Source organism: Epinephelus fuscoguttatus, linkage group LG3, assembly GCF_011397635.1.
Source record: "Epinephelus fuscoguttatus linkage group LG3, E.fuscoguttatus.final_Chr_v1".
NCBI lineage: Eukaryota > Metazoa > Chordata > Actinopteri > Perciformes > Serranidae > Epinephelus > Epinephelus fuscoguttatus.
This window is the reverse complement of record NC_064754.1, coordinates 19,623,156-19,645,186: the sequence shown is the minus strand read 5'-3', so window position 1 is coordinate 19,645,186 and position 22,031 is coordinate 19,623,156. Positions and strand designations below refer to the sequence as shown.

The 22,031-nt window shown below is 42.0% G+C and overlaps 2 protein-coding genes across 5 annotated transcripts in view; both read left to right on the top strand.

The window, feature by feature from the left end:
- Positions 1-10,186, top strand: part of gstcd (glutathione S-transferase, C-terminal domain containing) — an 86,554-nt gene extending 76,368 nt beyond the window's left edge. Inside the window, exons 11-12 of the mRNA XM_049571613.1 lie at positions 448-517; positions 6,014-10,186. Of these exons, the coding sequence (XP_049427570.1) occupies positions 448-517; positions 6,014-6,171 (228 nt within the window). The 3' untranslated portion in view covers positions 6,172-10,186. The remainder of the gene's footprint in view (positions 1-447; positions 518-6,013) is intronic.
- A 2,711-nt stretch (positions 10,187-12,897) lies between these two features.
- The window catches only part of npnta (nephronectin a), a 71,783-nt gene continuing 62,649 nt past the window's right edge, over positions 12,898-22,031 (top strand). For 2 of the 4 annotated variants that reach the window (XM_049571099.1, XM_049571100.1), the window contains exon 1: positions 12,901-13,487. In XM_049571099.1, the coding sequence (XP_049427056.1) occupies positions 13,417-13,487 (71 nt within the window). In that variant the 5' untranslated portion in view covers positions 12,901-13,416. Of the gene's footprint in view, positions 13,488-22,031 lie in introns of all 4 variants that reach the window. The other 2 variants (XM_049571098.1, XM_049571101.1) reach the window with 2 other exon arrangements.

Genomic DNA, 22,031 nt, shown 5'->3' with positions numbered 1-22,031 from the left:
TCCTGGCCATCCCTTGAGCTATGCCGCTAGTGTGGCTAAAAGATATCAAATACTGTTTGGTCTGAGTTCCTGTACAGAATATTTTGCCACGTAGTAGACTAAGGATCTGCTGATGGGGTTTTCTTACCTCTCATGCTGCCTCTTCACAGCTCTAAGTGTGCATAAGCAGATGTAGAAAAAAAGTGGATGAACAGATAGAACAAACCCATGCATGCTTGTGTGCATGTGCATGCATAATAGTTTCACTAAATGGCTCATTATAAAAACCAATCTTGTGCAACTCTTTAAATCTCTGCTTGATCTGATTAGTGATTTAGTTGTGATTGCAGTTGTAGGGCTTTAACATGAGGTTTTGAGACTTGACAGATGTCATCCAGAGATTTAGTGGTTGCATTAATTACACCTGCAGTAAACAGATCCTGTACTCATTGTTCACCCTTGTTTCAGGAACACATGATCCTCTGTCGCTTCGCAGACCAAACTGCTGTCCAGCTCCCTCCTGAGAGGCGACTCATAGGTACTGTTTGTGATCTTCTCCTTTTACCTGAACATTCATTTAGTTCTATGGTTTTCTGTGGTATTTAATTCAATGGTATTGTATTGTATTGTTTTGATTTTTTTTTTCTATCTGTTAGTTGCATTCAGGAGCTAGACACAAAAAAATGACAATTGTGACAATTAAATGTGAATTGATTTAGCTTTCATATGTCTAGGGCTGGGTATTGGTCCTAGTTACCTTTAAGGCAGTGGTTCCCAACTGGTCCAGCCACAGGGTCCAGATTTCGCTTTAGTCATTAGTTCAAGGTCCACGCACTTAAATATATTCAGTGTCATACTTGCTTTTGGCCATGTCAGTGAGCTAGTTTGCTTGTCACTCACTCTACAGCAGGAAACGACACTTAAAATTAAAGTGCTGTGATGGAAATTCAGTGTTCTTCACTGTACTAAATTAAAGTGTGTTTTCTTTTACAAACTTGACACTTTCATGAGTCACTTGAGCCTGAGTCCATTCAGAGTGGACCAGTGACCCACTAGTTAGGAACCAATGCTTCAAGGTATTGACCAAAATAACCCAAGACTAAATATTATCTTAACTTCTCCCGTCAAACAAAACTTAGTTTCAATCCTATGTATACTCCGATCCAGAAAAACAGACTATGTGTATGGTCTTGCCTGCAATCACCGTATGCGTTCTTTGATTTAATGCCACATGTGATTGGCCCACTAACGCAGCAGCTACAACCCATACAGCCTGTGGTGGTATGAAGACCAGAGCAGTATATTTGATGGAGCTATTAGTTCAGTATGCCGAGATGCCACCAAAGTAAAGCAAACTACGGCTTTACTACATGCCTTTGTGTCTGGTGGTATTTTATGCAATAAAATTCTTCCATTTGCCTGATGAGTATCTAATGAAATTGAAAAAAAAAAATCAAATAAATTACTTTGTTGGTTTCTGTATCACTCTAAAGCTACAGTGTGTAGGACCTGGTGGCATCTAGAGGAGAGGTTGCAGAACTGAAACTTCCACTGTGTCGAGCATGTAGGAGAACTATTTTGGTTGACATGAAAACATGAATGGCCCTGTCTAGAGCCAGTGTTTCATTTGTCCATTCTTGGCTGCTGTACATGGTGGACTCAGTGGGAGGACCTGCTCCATATACAGACATAAACAGCTCGTTCTAAGGTAATGAAAACACAAAAATTCATATTTTCAGGCAATTATACACCAAAGAAAATATACTTATTATATTATATCCCTTTTCTGCCGGTATATCCCCCTAAATCCTACACACTGGACCTTTAATCAGTGAGTAATCTTCATGTAAATGCTGATAATCAGCATTAAAATAATCATGGATTAACACTGATGCAGAATCTGTTCTTTGAAACTCAGTGGACTCTCCTCACCCTTCGTGCTGGTTTTTCAAAGCAGCTCCAAACTGAACAATTTGTTACTCGCAGAAAACCTCGACCAAGAAATAATGGTGCTTTCATTGATTTATTATTCAGTTCAGGACCTTTAAACGTTTGAATTTTCTGCTTTTCTGTGTTTTACATAATTGTTAACTTGACTGCTTTTGGGTTTTGAACATGGTCTTACAAATAAGCTTTTTTAAGATGTCACCTTGGTCTCTGGGAACTCTTATATCTGATTTATTAACCAAATGAAAACATGGTTATGGTTATTATACACTATATCGGACAGTATACCCCCTTAAATCCTCCACACCGGACCTTTAGGGGTACCAGTACTCTTACTGATATTGTAATTTTAAAGAAAATACCCAGCCCTATGTCTGACAGTAGACACGGGTACTATTTGGATATATATATTCTTTGGCTACTATGTCATTTTATGTATATTTTTATGCTAAATTTCATTGTTAAAATTCACATCACAAAAAAGTCTATATTCTGCCAGAGTAACCCCCGACCATGCCAGCTCATAATCTCACTTGTAGTGTCCAGTTTGACTCATGTAGTCCACTGTGACGGACACCAGCATGGCATATGTGATTTAATTTTTGTCACACCTTAACAGCTGTCCTAGGACATGACAGTGTTTTTATTCGGAAATCTTCTACACTGTGACCTAACTCCACTGCTCCACTTTTCCAAAAGGTCTAGACTTCTGAGGAGTGTGAAAAATGTTAATGCGGGGATTTCTTCAGTGTGACAAAACAGCTGCAGTGAACAGCTGCCAGATCTGCGCTGTCGGATTCAGATGGAAGTGTTTTGTCAGACTGAAACCTTCAGGCCTGTGCTGAAGCTTCACTGTACAGTGTTTCATTATGTTGAGAACTCTCTTCACCCTGATAGTTCTCCAGCTTATCAAAGCTCCCCTCTGAATCTGAGGAGGCTCCCCAATGCCTCGTCAGTCTGAAGCCCTTTCATATGTACCTGACACCACCTGTCACTGCGTTTCTGCTCTGTATCAGTTAACAGGGCTCAACCTCTCCCACTAACCATGTTTGATCCTGTCTCTCCAGAGCCTGCCAGTGTGACTGTGACCATCGAGGCAGCATGGGAGACCAAAGCTCACATTTAGTGTGTCTGCCACCTGCTAAACTGCATAATACATTTGAAGTCTGTTTTCAAGGGAAATCCTATGAGAAAAGCGTGATAATCAGCATAAAGTTGTTGATGTATAATTGGCTTCTGTAGGGTGTAGCCTCAAGTGAATGCTGGGAACATAACAGGAAATGGACAAAAGACACTAACAAGAGTGCCTACAATATGCAAACCAAGACAGCAGCACTATAAGGAATGCTGTTTGATTGTAGCCTGACTGATGTATTGATCTGCTGATATTGGATTTGACATACACATTTATTCATTGACTTTCCATAACTGCTTATCCTGGTAGAGGTCACAGGGGTACTGGAGCCTATCCCAGCTGACATTGGGCGAGTGGCAGGTACACCCTGGACAGGTCACCAGTCACAGGGCTGACACATAAGGCCCGTTTCCACTGAAGAAGTTCCTGGTACTATTTGGGGGGCAGGAACTTTACGGGAATGTCCTCTCTCAACCGCCGTGTCTCCACTGAGAGGCCGGAGTAGGAGGAAGGTTCCTGCAAAGTTACCGGGCTCTGGATGTGACATAATCGTTGCGCGTCTGCTGAGTTTTAAAATTGCCAGCTATTTTGTCACTTTCTGTTGACGTCAGATCCCGCCTTGAGTATATCCAATCAGCACCAAGTAAACTCCAAGCCCCACCCAGGAGTTTTCCGGGGCCGTTCTGAGTACCTACTCCGAGGCAGGGACTTGTTTAGCCCCTGTAAAAGTTCCGGAACTCTGTCCTTCGGGGGTGGTTCCTGCGGTGGAGACACGCACCAACGGCCCTGGCCCTGTAAAATTACCCCTAAGTTCCTGCGGTGGAAACGGGCCTATTGAGATAGACAACCATTCATGCTCACATTCACACCTATGGCCAATTTAGAGTCTCCAATTAACCTGCATGTCTTTGGACTGTGGGAGGAAGCTGGAGTACCTGGAGAAAACCCAAGCTAACAAGGACAGAACATGCAAACTCCACACAGAAGGGCTCCCCCACCCTGGGTTTGAACCAGGAACCCTCTTGATGTGAGGTGACAGTACTTACCACTGCACCACCTAGCAATACACAGTTGGGTTTTGTAACATCATTCTTCCAAAACATATTCCCTCATTTGGTGTTTTGATGATGGTGGTGCAGAGCGCTGTCTGACTTGGTCCAAAATCTCCCCTATCTAGTGACTGAGAAGGACATATCGTATGATTTACATCAGTTTCATTGTCATCAAAATGTTCGGTGAACCCTCCCATGCCCTGTGGATGGGGATATTGTCATCCTGGGAGAGACGACACATCATGTCTCCTCAAAAGACAGAGTCACTTTGATCTTTTCCTCTGTCGTTTTGTTCCAAAATCAAAGTTAGCCATGCCTGCTCTGCACTTTGACACATGGCCAAAATAAATCATGCAGTACATGTGTGTGGCAGCATGTCCACTCAATTATTCAGATTTTTACTTTTTAATTTGCTGCCTGACTGTTGAAAGATATGCCAGGAACACATTAGGGTTTCATAGGTTGCATTTTTATTTATGTGACAATACAACATTTTTGAGATATTTTTATTTTTAGTTTATTTTATACAATTCTTCAATTTTACCACAGTTTACTGCTCAGCTTCAATTATAAACAATCCTGCCAAATACAATAATAACTTAATTAGAGAAATCCTTGCGAAGCATGTATCTCTGTCCGATATATATACATTTTTTTAAAACATTAATTTAATAATCAACAGGAGGGCAATCCAGGCACTCTGAAAAAGAGGCCATCACATGACTCATATAATGGCATGACAGGTGAAACAAATAGACAATAATGAAAAATAACATGTTCATTAAAAAAACACAGTGACATGAGATAAGATACCCAGGAAAAAAAAACACATTTAAATATATACACACCTATTTTAACCCAACAGTGGATGGATCCAAAAAGCTTCCCTTCTGTCAACCCCCCTGACCAAAAGTTTATTGTGTTCAATGCCCCCTATGTGTAAAAGGGAGCAGCATGAAATTCACTGAAATGATTTTTTGTTCTAATGGCATATTTATTGGGTGGCACGATGGTGCAATGGTTAGCACTGTCGCCTCGCAGCAAGAGCATGTTCTCCCCATGTCAGTGTGGGTTTTCTCTGGGTACTCTGGCTTCCTCCCACAGTCCAAAGACGGCTAATTGGTGACTTTTTGGCCTTAGGTGTAAATGTGAGCGTAAACGTTGTCTGTCTCTATCTGTCAGCCCTGTGATAGCCTGCAATCTGTCCAGAATGTACCTTGCCTCTCGCCCAATGTCAGCTGGGATAGGCTCCATATCAGTTAATAATGCTAAAAAGAAATATTTAATGTCCGAATATCAAAATCTGTTTTTTATTAGTCTAAAATATCATCATTGCATCATTAAATGTATACTATGCAGGATTTTTGTAGAAGACAATGTATAGTCTCACACAAAAGTAATGTCTTTTAATCAACACCTATGACCCACAAGAGGTGTGTGGCAGTGTATTTATCTGCAGAGCCTCTGCCCTCTGCCTGTATTTCCTTATTTTCATTACAACCTTCACGGGCACAGCGCACAGATGAGGTCAGGACTTTATAAACAGGTAGCAACCAAGCTGTCTACGAAAACTGTGAACACAGAGTAAAAGAAACAGGACTTTAGCAAAGCGAAACACCAAGAGGACAAAGCTAGGGTTGGCTTTGTTAGCAACAGACAATTTCTGCAAAGTGTACCTTTAAATACCCAACACCGGTCAGGCTTTACTTATAATGTTCTTGTAAGTTATGGAAACTTTTAAGGCTGTGATTTACCCTCAAAATGGATTGCCTCACATTATAAAGTAAAAGGATTCCTGTTATTCTGCCCACACAAATGTCTCTTTCTTAAGTAAAACCAGCATTTTTGTTTTGTTTTTGGAGATTAAAATGCAATATTCTTTCTCTTTCTATCACTGCAGGTAAACAGTGTATGGGCCTGGTAGACTTGGACCGCTCATGGGCAGCAGAGACTCATGGGTATTCGGTGCGGGTGATGACTATGGAGCCTGAAAGCTGTTCACCAAAGAACAACATGCTGGTGGGAAAGCTTCTGCACACAAGTGGACTGGAAGTCTGAGCTAACCAAGTGGAAGCGCTGGCACATAATTAGGACTTCAAGTGCTGGTGTACAGCAGAGCATCTTCACTGTAGTCAGGGTTTGATAAAGCACCAGGCCTGTGTGGCTCCTGGCTGTGTCGTCATGGTGCTGAGAATACAACTATTTTTTACCCTCCTTCTATGTTTTCTTCTTCTTTTTTATATGGCCTTGAAAAATAAGACATTCTTACTCTCATTATTTCTGGACTAGCAAAAGTCATCTTCTCAAATCTTCAGACCAAAGGTAAAAGCAATAGTGCCGTGATTTTTAATGAAATCAACATGTGGAAGAGGGCTCCGCGAGAGCTGCTCCTCTCCCTTGTTAAATGCGTTCAATTATTGGACGCCTAGTTGTAGTAAAAGCTCGAAGTCTCTCACCAACTGCTACGTTGCGTTTGTGTCTTTGCCTAAACTGTGTGATCAAGCTGTCAGCGTAAACAGAAGCAGCAGGAATTACACACCCACATTGCGAATTAAGAACAGCATACTTCCACATGCTGTTTTTGCAAATAGTCTGTATATGGCCTTCTGTGATAGAACTCTGCAGTCAGCTCCCTCTGTTGCCAGATATTAGGAGAAGAAAGGGAAATTTGGCGCTAAAAAGTCATCTGCACTTAAAGATCAGATGTGGAATTACCATCATCTACCTCTCCTGTGCATGTGTGTGTGTTTGTGAGGGACTGGCGGAGAGAGAGATGGGGATATAGAAAGAGGGGAATTGGATTGAAACTCATATCATATCAGGTGAAATATAGCATTTGTCATGGTTCTACAGAGAAACTGATTATTCCTCATAAAGAATGAATGTGAATATGGTATGCATGTCGTAATACGTTCAGCAGCAATGAATATTTTATGATGCTGGGGAAAAGGTCAGTGTGCTTGATTAGATGCGCACTATTCAGAGCCTAGTAGCCGAGAGTCACACAATGCGCTCCGTATTTCCAATCCTGTAGACTTTAGACACACTGTAGCCCCCTAAGCTTTCATTCTTCCAGGTGAAACCGGTCATCTGTCTCCCTGAAAAATCCTGTGTTGTCACTTTTGACAGAGCATCACCGCTGCTTGAGAAATCAGGGGAGGTAGCCAGAGAGCCAGTTTTCCCGTTCATTCCGAAAGGATAGGCGAGAGAGAGAGGCGGAGGCTTTTCCAGCGTGGAGCTCATCTGAATTCAGTCAGCAGAGTCAATCTATCCCGAGGTGAATGGCCAGACACAGCTCCTTCCAAGGACTGGAATTATTTCAAAAGGAGATGTCTGACTCCCTGTTCATGTTTGTGGCTCTGCACAAGTGCACATTACAGAAATTCCTATAGGCACAAAGGACACGAGAGAGAGAGAGAGTAGGTGGCGCTACTTAAAGCTCGTATAGGAGATGGAATACAAAGGTGTGAAGTGGGTCGATTGAACCCAAACACTTGAAGCTGGAAGGTGGCTAAACAAGATTATTTGTATAGACAAAATAGGCAAGATGCCTGAGCTCAATTCTGTATAAGTGCACAGCATTTCTTTACTAATGGTAATGATACACTGAGCTGAATGCTTTTTTTTTAAATGTGTATATAACTGATTGGCCTCATTACAAAAGTTAACAAGATGTGAGCTGAACCTGAAACAAATGATTTATTAAAAGTTTTTTTTTTTTTTTCAACAAAAGGAACCTGTGATTAATTAAATCAAATGTAATTGCATATGTAAAGGAGCAGTGTGCAGGATGTAGTGGCATCTAATTTATATACTTTATTAATCCCCGAGGGGAAATTAAGTGTTTTCACTCTTGCTTGTCAATTACACACAGGTCCGAAAGACACACACATGCACAAACAGGACCTATACATGCACAAAGTGGAGAGATGTCAGAGTTAGGCGCCCCGAGCGGTTGGGAGGTTTGGTGCCTTGCTCAGGGGCACCTCGGCAGTGCCCAGGAGGTGAACTGGCACCTCTCCAGCCACCAGTCCACGCTCCATATTTGGTCCGGATGGGGACTCGAGGTGACATTTGATATTGATGCCAATGGTATCATGAATGTCTCTGCTGTAGACAAGAGCACTGGCAAGGAGAACAAGATCACCATCACCAATGACAAGGGTCGTCTCAGCCAGGAGGACATTGAACACATGGTCCAGGAAGCTGAGAAGTACAAGGCTGAAGACGATGTCCAGCGTGACAAGGTGTCTGCTAAGAACGGCCTGGAGTCGTAGGCTTTCAACATGAAGTCGACTGTGGAGGATGAAAAACTTGCTGGCAAGATAAGTGAAGACAACCCTCCGGTTCCCAACCCAAGTCCCTATGGACTGAGCTACTGCCGCCCCTAGCGGTGAGGACTGCAGATTGCAGCCAGCTGAAACTTCTCCCATGTGCCAAGCGTGAACTCTCGGTTAGGATCTCCTCAGTGTCCATTGTTTGGAAGGTTTTTACCAGTGTGCTGTCCCTCTCCAAAACTATCGGACCAAGGGTATATAATTGGTAAACATCCTTAAAAAAGCAAGTTTATGTGACGAATCAGTGTTTCTCCGATGCTGTTTGGCTAGTCACATACGGGCCACTAGCCAAGCACCTGCCACTGTGTGCTCTTGTATTTTCTCTGATAACTGAAGATCCAGACTTTCAGGAGGTTTTTTCCTGTAGCAGAATTATCCGTAGAAGTCTCTGCCTCTCCGAAACAAACAGACCCGGTGATTTAAAATGGTAAAAACGCTGAATAAAGCAATTTCACATTTAAAAAATCGATGTTTTTCTAGCGCTCTCGTTGCAGAGGAGCTGATAATTAAGGTGGCTAACAAAAATGTAAATGGCCCTATCTTGAGCCAGTGTTTGGATTGTCCGTTCTGGGCTACTGTACAAACAAGGATATCTCTGAAGACAAAAACCAGCTACCTATGTCGGTATAAACGACTCATTCTAAGGTAATAAAAACACAATGATTCTTATTTTCAGGTGATTATACACTAAAAAAATACTTATTATATTAAAGTCTGCCAGTATTTTCCCTTAAATCCTACACACTTGACCTTTAAAGGAACGGTGTATGGGATTTAGTGGCATCTAGTGATGATAATTACACATTGCAACCAGCTGAAACTTTTCCCAGCTAGGACTCCTTCAGTGTTCATTGTCCTGGAGGGTTTCACCAGGAGCTGAATTATCCACAGAGGTCTCTTGCTCTCCAAATCAAACACACCAGATGATCTAAATTGGTAAGACTCTGAATAAAGCAGTTTCGCATTATAAATGATTGTTTTTCTAATTTTGTGTGGCTCGTTGTGGAGGGGCTGCTAACTACGATGGCTGACACGATAATGCCAATGGCCCTATCTAGAGCCAGTGTTGGTTTGTCCATTCTGGGCTACTGTAGGTAACAGAAATACAAGGATTATTTTCAGGTTATTATATACAGAAAACATACATATTAAATGTCTCCCAATATCCCTCTAAACCCTACACCCTGGACCTTTAATGTGAGAGTAATCTTTATGTAAATGCTGGTATTTGGCATTAAAATAATCATTAACACTGATGTAAAACTCAGTGGACTCTCCTCACCATTCATGCCTATTTTCAAAAGCAGCTCTGAAACGGAACAATTTGTTGCTGCAGCAAACCTCCACCAGCAAATAATGGCTCTCTCTTTGTTTTATTAACTTCAGTTATTACTTGTAATTAAAATTCAGCTGGTCTTGGTTTTCCACTTCATTACACTGGCAACGTATGTGGTTGTTTGTCTGCAACAGTTCGCTGCTCCATATTTGGGGTCTCTCTCCCTGTTGGCATGATGTTTCCCTTTTGACAAACAGTGACCTTGTTTATGTGTTTGGTTACTATAACAGGCAGTGATGTAGAGTACAAGCCCAGATGGAATAGATACAAGGGGCCTCCGCTGCCCTTTCAATTATCTCAAATATCATGTTTTTACTGTGTATTTACCATTTTAACTTGCATTACCAACAATGATTCATTTCACTTGTGTATTTTTTCTAATAAACAACGTTGAGCATAATTATAGAAGTCTGGAATAACAACAAATTATTATTCACACGTTTCTTCTTTGGTTGCCTGGAGCTGCTGCAGCTGCTGCTATTGTTTGCACCCTAATAATGTTGTAAACTATTCCCCAATGCTTCTCATCACATCTGCTGTCACCTTGTATACCCCAGTTTAGAATCCCCATACTTATATTCTTTTTTTTTTTTTTTTTTGGTAATTATTTCCTACTTGAGTCTGCTGTAGCATTGTCTGCTCAGAATGTAATGTAATGACTCATTTCCTCCATGTATTCACCCAAATCACAAAAAAATAATAATATATATTTTTTAATTCATCCCTGACAGTTGACAGCATCTGTTGTGGTTAATCCAGGGTAATCAAGACATAAAGACACACAGACTGACCAATCATAACGTAGCATCAGGTCGGCTCAGACCAGGGTCCAACAACACAGCTGTGCTCCAGATTTTCCTTCAGATTTCCTTCATTTTCAGGCTGGTTTTGTGGATTTGGAGCTAAATGTTGTGCCTGGGGCACGTTGTGTATTAATGACACTCGTTACCTGGAGAGGTTGGAAAAATATATACATTTCTTCCCTGTTCCAAAACCAAAATCAGACCCTGAAAAGTGTAGGGTTAGCTAGCTAGCTGCTGAAGATATAGCCTACTGAATGTATACACATGCTGCTTTTGCTTTCACATGATTATAACAGTGGAAACAAAGGCCGACCCTGCTGTACAGGAACCAGTGAAGGGAAGCAGGGAAACTTTGCTGATATGTGTGTCATCGCATTGTGCGCAGATGAACACTTTTACACTGTGATCTGTAGCCTATAGTTCGGCTTTAGCTTCTAACTATCTTTGTCTTTTTAACCTGTTGTTGCTGCTGAGTCAGTTTGACATCCTGGATATATCCTTCAAACACAGACTATAGACACCTCTGTCTCCAATTGTGATAATTTCTCTTCAGGGAGTGCAGTTAGTTACAGTGTGGGCTCCATGCTTGCTCCGACAGCTTGTCGGACCATCGCAAAGGGCCGGGGCTTAGTGAATGGTCAGTTTCTTTATAATGTCTTCAGACATTTCCTGGAATGAACCATAAAATATGACGGTAATAATTAGTAAAATACTGTATATTCAGTGGTTAATTGATGCTCCTTCCAATCACTTAATTTAAATTAAATTTTAATAAGGAGTCTCGGTACAAAGCAGGTGAGCTAATCATGCAAAAAATCTGAAATTTGCCAACAAACACTTCAACATATACAATCTAAGAGAATTTGTTTGCAATAATAATTGAAATGATTATTTGAGGTTAAATGGAGCTGCTCCAAACTAAAATAACTTTGTCTTAGAGGCGAGCATCTCCAAACTTCACAAGGAAAAACTGAAGAAAGAAACTGTTAACTTTGAAGAGTTGGTGACTGGGCTGCCTTGAAATGTAAAGTGGACTAATTTTGAGAGGACAAGTTCAGCTAATTTTATAATGATTGAACTTTTGTTCTCAAATTAAAAAAAAAAAGGGGGAAAAAAAAGATAGAGTTTCTTTACACAGTCTTTTCATAGCTAGATACCACTTGAGATTAGTAAGTCAATATGTGCTTTTGTGTTTTGGGTGTACTGTCCTTCAAAGTTTCATAAGATCAATCTTAGTTCTCCACAACATACCAATATTACTGATAATGTGGCATATCTTGGCAGATCTGCACAACCCATAACTATTCCTTAAATGTAATAAATCATCATGGAATCACATTCTTACAGTCCAGTCATAAAAACGTGATTAATAGTGTAATTATACGCAACTGGCATTTCTCCGATCACTTGCTTCTAGAGATGTTAAACCTCTGTGCTGCTGCATGGATTTATTATCAGATCGCTGACAGGGCGTAACAAGGCAACAGTGCCATGTATCAAAAGACGACGCTGACTGTGAACAACCAGCAGTAATCATATCAAACCTTCATCTCATCCATCTCCTGCTCCATTACGGAAAATGATGGCGTTTAGTTACCCTGTCATTTCCCTTTCCCCCCCTCCTCACCCCTACCCCACACTCTTGCTATTGAGAATTATTTTATTGACTGACTTCTCTGATTCTGAAGTCTGAAAATGAGGCAGACCTTTATTATTCTGCCCCCCAGACAGGAAGTGCAATTCACCAGTCTTTGAATATGAAGTGCTGCCTTTGAGTCAGGCAGGAGATAATTACTCTGATAGAATCAGACCTAACCTCTTGTCGGAGAATGAGCATTATAAAGACCAAGCAATTTCATGTATGGTGTACATCCAGTGTTCAAGATGTTGTACAAAGGGTGATGAAGAAATTGCATTCAGGAGAGACAGCAGTTTGCACCTTCTTAAATAGACAACATATCTGACACAAAGCAGACTCACAATCTGAAGCTGGGATTGTTCATGCCAGAAAAAAAATATTTCAATCAAGCCCCATATTACTTGTGTTTTTATTTACCATAATTACAGGTGCAGTAAAAGCCTTTCTATTCACCAAGCACTCTGGAAACAGTGTCAAACCACTCATTTAGTATTTTGTGCTGCTTATCTTTTCGTCCTCTCCAAATTCAGCCCCAGTAATTTCCAACCGTATTGTCTTTACTGCGTGAGCAACATCTACCTGGGTGGGCGATGCACCTGCGTGTCTCAGCAGGCTACGCAATTAATTAAGGCATTTCCAAAGCATGCGCGGCACGGAGCTGCATCTGGAGCCTCTTCCTCTGGGCTGTGCGGGTCATTATGTTACATGTAAAGTCCCACGCGTGCGGCCGGGTGGACATCCGCGGTGTTCTGACCGCTGGTTATTTAAAAGACGGGAGAGACGAGGTCTGACTGCAGCGGGTGCTGTTGTTGGTCGGAGAGCCCGCTGACTGAACTTGTGAGAAGAGGAGGAGAGAGGGAGCTGTGCGCTCTCTTCCCGGCAGAGTGCGTCCCGCTCCGCACACACACATATACACATCCACACACGCACACACACACATACACACACATCGGGGTCACTCTACTTTCAGGCAGCGGACTGGTTTCCACTCCCGCACCTCCTGAATATCGCACATGAACAGTCTGAAGGACGTCAGCAGACATTTCCTACCTGTGCGCCTTCAGTGTGCGTCACAGAAACTCTGCTGTTTCTTCGTGTTAATTGTTTCCTCCGCGGTTTCCCACCCGGTGATTTTGGATTACGGAGAATAACAAGCGGCGTGGAGGAGCGCGTAACTCTCCGCAAATCATGGATTTATGGATAAAGTTGATGTTGTTGTGCAGCTGCTGCTTTGGAGCAAGTGCAGACTTTGATGGCAGGTAAGGGCACATGGTTCACATTGTCTGCTAGAGCCGATGTTTTTGTGCAATAACTGGTTTTCACTAAAAGCGTGCATCACAGTTCAGTCCATTTACAGGCTGTTTCTGCAAAAACTGCGCCTTTGGTAGCGCTTGTTGGAATCGCGGGCATTATTTTTAAGATGTCCAAACTGCGAGGCTCATTTTAGATGTGAGTGAAAACATGTTGCTCCCGTGAAATTATGTGCGCCCTGTGAGTACTGATGTGTGGTGCTGGCGAATCATCCTAACTTTTATTCTGATGAAAACAGTAATAATCCAAGTGCATCCAAGCCTGCGCCTCGGAGCACACACATCCTGCTGTAGTAGGCAGGGTTCACGTGCAAAAGAAACACACCAAGCGGTTCTTGTCTTGTGCAGATATCAGGCAGATTATAAAGTGATGTGACAGCACATTGCCCGGTGCTTCATGTTCAAACACGAATCAGATGAAGTATGTGAAGACAGAGGAGTGGAGACGTGCCAGACCCCAAAGAATGCATGTGTCCGAGATATCGATCTGCCTATAGGTGCATCTGAGTTAATGAGCATGATTGATGCTTTTTTTTCTGTCTCTATCTGTCTCTCTTTTACAACCATGCATCAAACCAAGTTGTAATTTAGGTGTAAAAAAATCCTTTGAAGCAAGTAGATGAAAAGCATCTTTCCAGATTGTTTGTGCAAAGTAATGACACCAGACATGGTAATTGGCAAAATGCTCTGTTCCCTTTTTTGCTTTCACAGTTTAAAGAGGTGTGTTAAATCGACACTATATTTCATCTCTTATTGTGTGCCATATTGAGGTGGATTTCTCGAGCTCAGAATAAAATTGGACTGAAGACCATCCAAACAGTGAGAGTTACACAAACAGAGCCCTTACTGCCAAATTCCCTACATCTCCAACAGAGAATGCAGCCAAGTATTGTACTTTATTTTTCCTCATGTATCTCTGTCAGACAGGCTCAGCCCCAAAGCAGGATCCTCTCTCATGTTTCACTTTTTCAAATGAATGGAAAAAAACTTTTTGAAGATTATTGGAGGTAATTGTTATTGAAATACCGTGCACGCATTTCAAAGAGCCCCTTTCAGACTGACTGCCATTCCACCTGCTTGTTGATAGACTTTGACATCTGGAGGTATATAGCCTTTTTCCCCCTCCTTGGCTCTTTCAATTCAGTTTTCTGCTGCTGTGTTCAAAAGTATTTCAAAAGGAAGCGATTTGGATATCAAAGGTTTCAGCAAGAAGTAACAGTGTGTGAGAGAGAACAGAGGAGAGAGCAGAATAGTATAGAACGTTTAAATAAAGCATTTGCAAGTGCATACAATGTTTTTGTTGTTCAGGACTTTGTATTTTCTTAATCTGCATGGCTAATGTGTGTGTGACAGGCCGTGGTCTGATGAGATGTGTAGGGCTTTAACTTTTATTTCACGCTTGCCTTTGTGTAATGATCATTTACTTTAACCTCGCAGCAGCAGCATATTGTACATTATTAACATCCCTGCTGATGGAGTGCCTTGTCACCATGGCCATAATTTGCCAATTTTTATGGGTATAAACTTTCCTGGGCCCGAGTCTCTGCCTCAATATTAATTCATTGAGAGAATATCCCCCGAGACAGAGCACAAGCAAAAAAGCCATTTATTACCTGGTCCCTCTCACTTATTGCCTTTTAGAGAGCATTCCTAACAGGCTTATCCATCTAGTCCTGAAGGGTCCTTCACGGGCATCATTGGCAAGATCATTTTGTTCTCCCATAGCTGCACATAATGTGCTTACCTGCAAATCTGTTGCTAAAAAACACTGTGTGTTGTTGCCACTCTTTATTCCACCCAAGGATTCAACGATGGCCGACTTCCTGTCATGTAACATAGAGGCCTGAATGTAAGGCAGCACATACAGTAGAGGATATTCTTCCCTGGTGATGTCACTAAATTGTTAAGTGCAACGCAGCCAAGCAGCACATACCAGACCTCCTCAGTAATAATCCAAAGCCGTGGACTGTTGCCAGGTTATGTTGGCGTTGTAATACCAGACCCACATTTGGGCTTTCAGGGGTTGAGAATGAGTGCGAAAACACTGTTCAAGTCACATTTTATGGGCAGCCCAACAGTGTGAAGTAAAAAATAATGCATTTTATAGTTTCCTCAGCGTTCATCATCAAGCTTATGTCAAGGTAATAATGAAGAAGGGACATCTTTACGAGGAGTCACAGAGGAGATTTAAAGTGTAACCTTGCCTTGTGTTTTCTTAGAGAGAACAATCAGTGAAGTCAGACTCCTCTGACTGACAGCCCAGCGAGAAACATGCATTCAAGTGCTGTACTTCAGTAAACAAGACACATATCCAGGCCCCAATGGAAAAGTCAGTATACAAACAGCACTTCAGGTTACGACTGAACATAACTTCTCTCACTGCTATTTTGTTGTCATTTTTACTGAGCAAACAGGACAGCTCGGGAGTAAGTGGAAACTTTACAATGTATTGTAGTGCTACTTGTACAATGATGCCTCCTACTGCCACTCAGTCATGTAATGTAAAGTATGTTGTCGTTTAAGTATACTGACACAGACATTATGTTGCTCCAGAGGGGGGAAAGCAACAGTTGCAGGAAGGTCAGGTGGCTCGTTGCCAGAGTCTGCTTCACAATACACTCTGTTACCAGATACTTGTGCATTGCAATGCAATTCAGCAGTCCTGTGATAAATACTAGATTTGTATAGCAGCAATTATTGCTAACGCTGAACCAGAGTTGATTATGTTGTAATTTGTGAGGCTGTGAAATGAAAACACCGCTGAAGTCAGGACAGAAGAGACACCGCCCGTCTCCTGCTGATTCTCAGGATACATCTAGACGTACTTAGAAATGTTTCATTCCATTTACAAGAAAACATCCAATAAGCACTTGTACTGCAACACTCAACAGGCTCTTAGCAGTTTGTTTAGAAAGAGTGCACTTAGAATTGTTAACAGCATCTACCTCGTGTTCCCACGGAGGTTGCATGCACTTATCGTAAGTCACTGAAGACGAAAAGACCTGCAAAGCAATGTAACATAGTGTGAAAAAGAAAAGTAAAGGTATTGCATTGTGTTGTAAGGTGTTTTCAACATTTTCCCTCTCTATAGATGTGAGTGAGGTGGACGTCTTTCAGTATGGTGCTCTGTTGAAGTGTGCAGCCTTGAAATTGCCACAGAATTGAGCCGACACACATATTCCGACATCACAAGTATCAACACGGACATTTTTTGTAGTGTTTATTGCAGGGACATTGTTTTGCATCGCCTTACATCATACTAGGTGTTTTTATTTTTCTGGCCACTCAGTGAATACCTTCCACTATGTCTGCGTTGTGTAGAAAAGCATTTTCTTAATAGGCCAGCTGATTACTCAGTTTAAATCCCACACAGTGCTGTGTGCTAATGTGATAGACTTGGCAGTCTGCTTGCGGATCTGGCAGCCCGTGCAGCCGAGGTGCTTCATTAAGACGCCAGACACCTTATGACTCCACAAGCTCATGCCTTCAGCTGAGCCCAGCAGGTCCGAGCAAGTCTTTCACACCGAGGCGCTACAAATGCAGCAATCAACATCTATGGGTGTTTGTGAGAGAAATCCGTTACGGTTTGCATGCTTTAGTATGGATTCATGGACGGATGATGGATAGATAGATTAAATTATATACCTTCACGGTCCCAATTATCACGCTACACTCCACACTGCTCCTCTGAGCGATGGACTGACTACTTCTCACTGTCAGGCAGGGGAGATCGGCCAGCTCTGTATCCATTAGTAAAACAATGGAAGAAGGATGGCATCCCCATAGTGAATATCATCCTCTCAGGTTCTCCTGGATGAACCTTGTCTGATAGTGAGTGCTTGAGAAGAGGTGTCACACGGCATGCGTGAAGGGTAATAATTATCTGCTTGAGTTCCTTCAAGGCTTAGTGTAATTTAGGATCATTATTCAGAGCCCCAGGGTAATAAATACAGGTATTATGCTCAAGTCCATTTGATATGCCAGCTTTCTGTTCTGTAGAATATCACTGGGGACAAGATGTATTAGGGAAAAAAAAGCTCTTCTTTTTTTGTGCAGCGTCACCGCACTCCCATTGTTGATTGAGGTTTGTCATAATTTTTAAGCCACAGATGTTGTAAGAAATCAAAAATATGCATTCACACTGGCTGCGGTGTTGGTGTGATGAATTGGTATGCTGGCGAATTGTATTAAACCCCCAGTTTCAAGTTCAGAGCGCGTTACGGTGCACAACTGCCTCCGGCTAAATTCAGCTTGAAGAGAGGACTGTGAGACGCAGTGAGAACATGAAACTGGATTCCTGATTCACTATGCGCATGTGTATTTATATATATATATGTGTGTGTGTGTGTGTTTGTGTGTGTGTGTGTAGGAGAAAGCATGAGAGGAAAATATTTGATTCAATAATCCAGGACCTGTTGCATCTCATGCGCTTACTGTCTCCTTAACGCTCCCACAGCTCCTAGCAGACCTGCCAGACGCCTCTCGCCCACCATCCACTGGGAGCCCTGTAGGATTTCAAACTCTGCTTCCTTGTTTAAAGTCTGAGCTCAGAGTCAAATGCCATGCCCTTATGATCCTGACATGTCAAAAAAAACGTATTACAAAACTTTATTTTTGTTAAACTCCTCGGGGCAAACAAAATACCAGCTCCACCACATTATCACTTCCTGCTACTGGAAGAAGTAAAAATTCAGTTGTCAAAATAACCCACTCACTTTTTCTCAGTTAAGTCTGATTGTTATGGCTACCTCATCTGTCTGTTGCATTTCGTCAACCTCAGTCTCTTTTGGACATTGATTTACAAACGATAGGGCTGCAGCTGATGGTTATTTTCAGTATTGTTTAATCTGCCTGTTATTTTCTCAAGTTGTGGTTTTGGTCTTCAAAAAGTCAGAAAATAGAAAAAGAGACAGACTGACATTTACAAATTGCTTGTTTTGTCAGACCAACAGTCAAAAATCCCAATATATTAAATTTACCATTATGAGAAAAAATAAATAAATAAATCGGGACCTCCTTGAAAATGAAATGGCACATCGCAACGGGTTTTATCCTATCAAATAGAATTGAAACACACAGAGGACCAAGAGATCCAGTGAATATTCACATTTTGAACAGTAGGAGCCAGTTAGTTTTTGGCTCTTAAGTGACGGACAAAATAACGGGAATACCAATTGAGGACATTTCCATCACATATCTTTCAAGTACCAAAGTCACACAAGATGACTAAGTTGGCCGGTGATATGAAGTTGAAGCTAATTAGCTGTTAGACTGTATCAGTTTTCTAAACAACATCTGGCAATCAACGCCGTCAGATGTGATTTTCAAAGCAGCTCGTGGAAACATAAAGACTTCCAAAGTGGCTGGAAGAGCTGGCAGAATAACAAGCCAGAGTCACACAATTTGCTGATTTGTTGAATCAATTCAAATTCAAATCAAAGAATCAATTTGACTGAGAGATCAAGAAACTAGATTGGTGCTATGGCAGAGTTTCTGGTATTCAAAAAGAGATTTCAGTCGAGGCCATTACAGCACAAAGATGGGAGAATTCACAGAGACTGGATCACAGCCACTGATAGCACCGTGAAATTTGCAACTGATATCTAACCTGTTTCAAGGTCTGATTCTCAAATGATATTGCACCAATGAGTCTACAGCTCAAACACGTCCAGTTTTGCAGCGTAGTGCAATGTGCCCTTTTTTGCGTGTGACTGAAATTATCCATGTGGCAAACTATCAGTAGCCCCTCCTACACTGCCAGATTTTCGGCGAATGTTGGGCCGTTTTGCCGACAAGCTGTGAGCGTTTAGACACACAGAGCCGGATTGGCGAGTTGATCCGAGGTGCCCAATTTTCCACCTTGTAGGGTAGACATATCGGCGGAACCCTTTTAGTTTAAACAGACTGAGGCGGCCTTACGCACCGGGAGGAGCTGTTGATGATGCTGCACGTGTGAGCCACTGGCGGTGGATAAACTGGTAACAGCTGATAGCAGGAATTAGCGAGCAGCTAGTAGCAAGAGGGAAACACAAACCTGACAGACACTATAAAGATGAGTAACTGGGGAGCCAAGGAATTGTGCGCCCTCCTTGTCCTCGCACACAAACCGTCACATGACAGGAACGGTGAAGAACAGGCCTACTTACGAGAGAATCGCCGAAAGACTGACCAGCCGCGGCTTCTGTCCGAGTACTGTTTACGTCACAGGCTGTGCTACATGTTTTGTTACTTGCTCACGCCCCCCATTGCCCCAAAAAAGGCGCATTCTGTATAAACAAAAGTAGGTAGGCGGCAATTCGCTGCACTCCCCGATTTTGTTTTTATACTGCCAATGGTGAAAAAAGACTGATTGGGCTTTCCTGCAAATTTGCACAATTCCTATCTTAAAAGGGCTAGTGTTGCGCTAAGAGCACCATAAGCAGAATAACGGCTGAGACAAAAAGAAACCTGTCGTTTTCAGACTGTGAGCTGCAGGTTCCACACACTGACTGTACATAAAGATGGACGATATGTCTACACTTCCTCGAACCGTACAAAAATGAAGCCAAAATATCCAGGATATGGCAGAGTCTGCGCAGTATTGATCTCCGTGGTATTGAGATCCCATCCTTACACCTGTCCGACCAATTGCAAACAGCACTGTTGATTGTGAGCACACTGCTCACAACACACACAATGCTGTCAGTCCAATGTCAACCCCCCCTTTTTAGCAGCATCAAATGACTAATTTAAACCAAACTTGAATATATCTCAGTGTGATAGGAACTACCTAAAATGGCAGAGATCATCTTTGGGAAAAAATTTGACATGTGCCTTGATTTTTTTAGTTTGGCCCATTTCCCATTTGTTAACATGGAGGGGGCGGGGTTTATGACAGTACTGCAGCCAGCCACCAAGGGGCAATCGAAATGTTTTGAGCTTTTGAGGTAGCTGTAATGTTATTCCTGTTAATTATACAGTCTGCGGTCCTGAGCAACAAGGTGCAGAAGCATTCAGTGATCACTGGAAAGTCTGCATATGAATCTGCTAATCAGTGAACTTCAGTTACCAGCAACTGTCTGAAGACGCTAATAATGTCACTGTAACTGCATGTGGCTGTTAGCACTGATCTTTGTGAATAGAACAGTTTTCCATAGAAAGTGGCCATTTCTGCACCAAATGTATGAATATTACCCAGTTTAATTACCTGCAAAAATAACAGGAGCTCTGAGGAGCTATTTTCCTGACAGTACAGTTGGGGATGCATTTTACCTTTTGCAGGTAATCTGAGAATTACACAGTTTCTCTTTGTCTTATTTGTGCAGGTTTACGGCCCCCTAGTGTGTACAAAAAAACAAAACATGGAATTTTTTTTTTTCGACATTTCGATGGAGCTCTGGAATTCAAAATATCTTTTTAACCCACACACTCCTCTGTAAACTGTTAAATGTAATGATGTACCTGACAAAAGCAGGTTTCCACTGGGAGTCATCAGGTGCAATGATGACTTTGTAATGTCATATAACTGCAGTGGGATATGAGATCACTGGGTTATGCAGGAGCAGGTGCACCCGTAGCAGCATAAACTCTTCCCACATCATGCCCCCATATTCTAAGATGATAATTACCATATGCACACTGATGAATAAATTCAAGAAGAAGAAGGTGTACAAGAACATCGGGGTGGAATCACCAGTTTTAAATATCACTGAAATGTCAAGGGAAGTTGTCGGGTGGTTTTTAAAAGTGTCACCATCCTGCAAATTCAGAGGGGAATTTTTGCCACAGGCAGCGAATCGCCTTGTTTTATTAACAAGTTTACAGTATGGAGGGACAGCAGGTGCCATATTTCTGTGTGTGGGGGTGTGTGGGTGGGTGCATGTCATTTGCAGAGATAGTGGCATATAAACCTGGCTGCTGTCCAGACCTGTCCCTTTCTTTCGCTTCTCTTTTGTTTCCTTTTCTTTTTCCTTCCCTCTCTTTTCTGCTCCTTCCTTTTCCTTGTCTTTAATTTCCTTTTTTTGTTTTCTTTTATTTGCTTCCTTTCATTGTCTTTAATTTCCTTTTTCATTTCCCCTGCTCTCCTCTTCTTTTGTTTTATTTCAGTCTCTTTTATTTGCTTACATTTCCTTTTGTTTCTTTTCCTTTTTCTTTCCTTTGTTTCCTCTCCTCTCCTCTCTTCCCTTCTCTTACTGTGTGCTTGGAGCTTTTCCCTGCCTGACTGCTTCCCTGCTTTCCAGGCAGCAGACAAACATTTTCCCTGGATCTGCCACTCTCACTTAGCATCCATTGGGTTTTTTTCCAGCGAGGTGATTGGCAGCGGGGGCAAGCATTAGCATTTCCTCATCTTGGCATAGAGACACTAACAGGCAGGGATAGTGGCAAAGGATGTGCCTTGAATACCGAGCAACAACCTCACTCTCTCACCGAGGCACGGAAGAAAGTGTCTTTTGTTAGAAGGAAGTATATCAAATAAAATTCCTCCTTTGTTTTGCAACCAGATTACAGTGTTTC